Source organism: Amblyomma maculatum, chromosome 6, assembly GCF_055883805.1.
Source record: "Amblyomma maculatum isolate TAMU_Amacu chromosome 6, ASM5588380v1, whole genome shotgun sequence".
NCBI lineage: Eukaryota > Metazoa > Arthropoda > Arachnida > Ixodida > Ixodidae > Amblyomma > Amblyomma maculatum.
This window is the reverse complement of record NC_139349.1, coordinates 130,852,696-130,856,412: the sequence shown is the minus strand read 5'-3', so window position 1 is coordinate 130,856,412 and position 3,717 is coordinate 130,852,696. Positions and strand designations below refer to the sequence as shown.

The window sequence follows — 3,717 nt, the reverse complement described above, 5'->3', positions numbered from 1 at the left end:
TTTCAATGCAAAACTAATTCTCTTAAACGTTCTTTCCAAGAACGGTGAAAGAGTGGAATAATTTGCCAGCTTCTGTGGCTTCTATTTTATGTAATGACAATTTCGGTTATGCATTGAACGTTTAAGGTTTTATTTCCCTTGGAGCCACCTTTATTGTTATTTGTTTTAAAGCAGTGTTAAAGTATAGCTGTCCCGTGTTCCGCGATTTTGAGGCTGAAAGTGTGCACTACTGTCATGTATGGTCAAAAAGAATTGTGACATTTCCCGCATGTACGATTTTATTTTGCTTGGTTATATATTTCCCCCCCCCCCCCCTTACTGTAATGCCTAACGGGGATGGGGGACTATGCATAAAAAAGGAAATAGATAAATATACTATGGGTAAGATTTCATACAACATCCGTGTCATGTTTTTGGTTAGAAACCCTCGCAGGATTTTTTGTCGTCAGGAAGGTGTCTACCAAAAGGAACATTTCTGCTCCGGGTTCATGCGGGCGTGGCGCTTGCACTGAAAGGCATTGGAAAACTCCCTCATGTTGCGAAGAGGCACAACGCATCTTGCGTAGCCTGGCGCATATCTGCTCGTCCTCCTGCCGAAAAAACGGCGCTCGCACCACTTCAGGCAGAATCCAATAAAGAACAGCTGCTCCGGATAAAATCGTCCCGGTGCCCGAACGAACCTGTCTTCCCCCGACAAGCTGCGGTAGGCCTCGTACGCCGCGTGGGCTCCTGCGAAGTCGGCGATGTTCTCGGAGTCCATGTCATCCTCGAGAACCATAGAGCGTGAGGCGAGAATGCTTTCGTGCTCTTTCCTTACGCAGCGAGCGCCGTTCTTGTAATGCGCCAGTGACGAAGGCGACATCCAAGACACCATTAAACCGTGTTCGTCGATGTTGATGCCACGCACGTCAAATGCGTGCATGATCTCGTGGCCAATTACGTGGCCTAGGCTTCCGTAGTTGAACGAAGCTGGCCCATGCACCATGAAGATTGGAGCTTGAAGAAAGGCCGCGGGAACAACGATCTGATTGGATCCGACGCTATAGAAGGCGTTAATGTTGTTCACGGCGAACTCGAGACCGGTGCTTCTGTCAAGCAGCTTGCGAAGGTAGTGTCTGGAAGTGTTCAACCAAGCCGCCAGGAATGGCCCCGACGGGTAGGCCAGATCATCGTAGTAGGCGTCTAAGGCTGCCGGTGTGCTCTGGTCCTCTGGGTAACCTATGTGGAAAACTATGCGAGCCAGCTTGTTGAGGGCCACTGCTCGGGCGCGGCTGTCGAGCCAAGCTGACTCAGAGAGCAAGTGGCGGGCGCCTTCCCTGATGTTGACCGCAACGTCGTATGCCGCTTGCGCCTTGTCAGAAGGAACTACGGTGAAAAGTTGCTGGGCATGGAAGGCAACCGGCATGATGCTTTCTACTCGGTTTATACATCCCCACTCGTAGTTGTCGCCGTAGAGGAAAGTCGCCACTGAGCTGTCGGCGTACCCGGCATAGGTTCGAATCACGTTCCAGGCAATGAGGGTCTTGATTCCGTGTGATCCGATTGTTGCGTAGAGTGTTTGCAGGTAGACCGCAGCGCGTTTTTCCAAGAGAATTGTGTCGTCAGCCGTGTACAGAGCACCGGCATACTTCAGCAACAACCGTGTCCACTCTTCGGCCGTAATCGTATTGGGTGTTAACTCACCGATGTGCTTAATTTGCACCAAGTAGAAATCAGAGCCGTTGCTACGGAGCCCAGATGATACGTGCTCCATTGCCATATGCGCCCTGTTTTCTGTGACAAAAATCTTCTCCGATATTGCCACGATCTGCCCCCCGTACTGCTTCAGGAACACGGCCATGTACTTCGCCATTACTTCTCGCTTTAACAACGACGAGCGCAACTTGAACCAGACAAGCAGGTTTTTGTCGACTCGGAGCAAGAGCTCGCGCTTAGAATCTTTAGTGAAGAACTCAGCCAAGTTGAACGCGAAGACAGCTGTGATGCCGTACTCGAAGTACAGTTCAAAGAGAATCTCCATAGCGGTGTCACTTCCATCTAACCTGGTGAGGTCTAGGCCGTGGTCACTCAAGAACCTAGTGAGGATGGACAGGTCTGACTGCTTCTTGCCGACCACATCGAGGCACGAGCTGTAGAGGGCGTTCGCTTTGCGAGCCGCCGAAGACTCTGGCGCTGTCGTCCTGTTGGCGATTGTGGCGCCCAACATAGCTCTGAAAATGCTGTCCGTGCGGTCTGAGAGCGAGAGCATCTGGTCCGCCGCCCGCTCACTGTAAGAGCCGCATACGAACTCGTAGAAGTCGTGGCACGGGTCGACGGACGTGTTCACCGAGGCTCTTATTGTCTCGGCCACGTACAGACAGTCGAGGGATTCGCATGTCCTGATATCGTATGCCTTGAAGCCCGGCAAGCTGCCCTTGTAGGCAAGAAAGCTCGCAGTCAAAACGGTGAAGACCACGCCGAACACGGAGCCGCAGGCGAACATCTGCCGAAGCAGACGCTGCTGGAACAGCTGCCAGGGCCACATCTCGGTCAGCTGCACAAGCGTGATCGGCCACAGCCAAATAGCACTGTTACTTTTTGCTATACATGTCGTGCTGTGTAATTGATTGTTCAATGTAAATCTAAGGACAAACATGAACAGAGCACGCTATTGGCTTCCAACATTTCTCATGCCTTGCCCAAATGAAATTTCAAGCTATGCTATGTGCCTGCTAGCAGTAGACGTCAGTGCGCTTCCTGATGGGCAGATCAAAGTTTATCCTCTAGTGCTAGATATTCTAGTGGTAATCAAGAAGAGGGAATGAACATGGGCACCGTAAGTATTGCGAAAAGAGGACAATCGATGGTCTCTAAGAGTAACCAATTGGATTCCCAAGGAAGGTAAGCGTAGCAGGGGGTGGCAGAAAATTAGGTAAGCGGATGAGATTAAGAAGTTAACAGCGGTCAAGTGGATGCAGCTAGCACACGACCAGGTTAATTGGAGGAATAAGGGAGAGGCCTTGGCGATGATGCCGGCGCGATTGCAGTTAGAGTGGAATAGCTTGCTCCATTTACTTGAGTCCCCAACTGCAAGTAAATGCAGAAAGTTCTGATGCCGAGGGCACAAGTGAGAAACGCAATACAGGCGTCTTGTCACGAGAGGCAACCACCACTTTACTACCGAATTGAACACCGCGTTTTAACGAGACCACCACTTGTGAGCTCTGAAAAACACCTTACTTTGTCGCGACAGGCAGCGTAACCATAGTTTCTAACTGCGTCAATAGCTATGTTTATTGCAGTGGCTCATTTGTGATTAAATGAGAGGGGCCATGTTCAAAAGCTGGAAATGCAACTAAATTTTCTGGCAGTTTTAAGGGGGTTTGCAGTTTGCCTTTCCATTAGCGGACGTCTTACTTTCCATGTGTATATTCTGTGGAGCGTTTTTAAAAGCGAATGCGATGAGAATTGAAAAGCAACAACAATAGGGCTCGAACCCATTCTGAAACGCGACATAGAAACCAGCTATACATGGTGCGTGCTATAAGCATAGCAGGTCATAAATATTGACCATGTTATTTTTCCTCTGGCCTGAGCTTGAAGACATGAGAGAATGCACGTTCTGTTCATAAACATCCAGCCTGCTTTGATTGCTGGTGCACCGAAAAAAAATGTGCGCTGAAATGCTATGATGATACATTTTTAATAATAATCATACACGCGCGCACTCTTGCAAAA

At 49.6% G+C, this 3,717-nt stretch overlaps 1 protein-coding gene across 1 annotated transcript; it reads right to left on the bottom strand.

Annotated features, from left to right (window-relative positions):
• Positions 1-457: 457 nt before the first annotated feature.
• On the bottom strand, positions 458-2,524 carry LOC146186743 (neprilysin-like). The gene has a single exon (XM_084608106.1). It carries the CDS (start codon positions 2,522-2,524, stop codon positions 458-460), a length of 2,067 nt encoding a protein of 688 aa, XP_084464232.1.
• Positions 2,525-3,717: the final 1,193 nt, after the last annotated feature.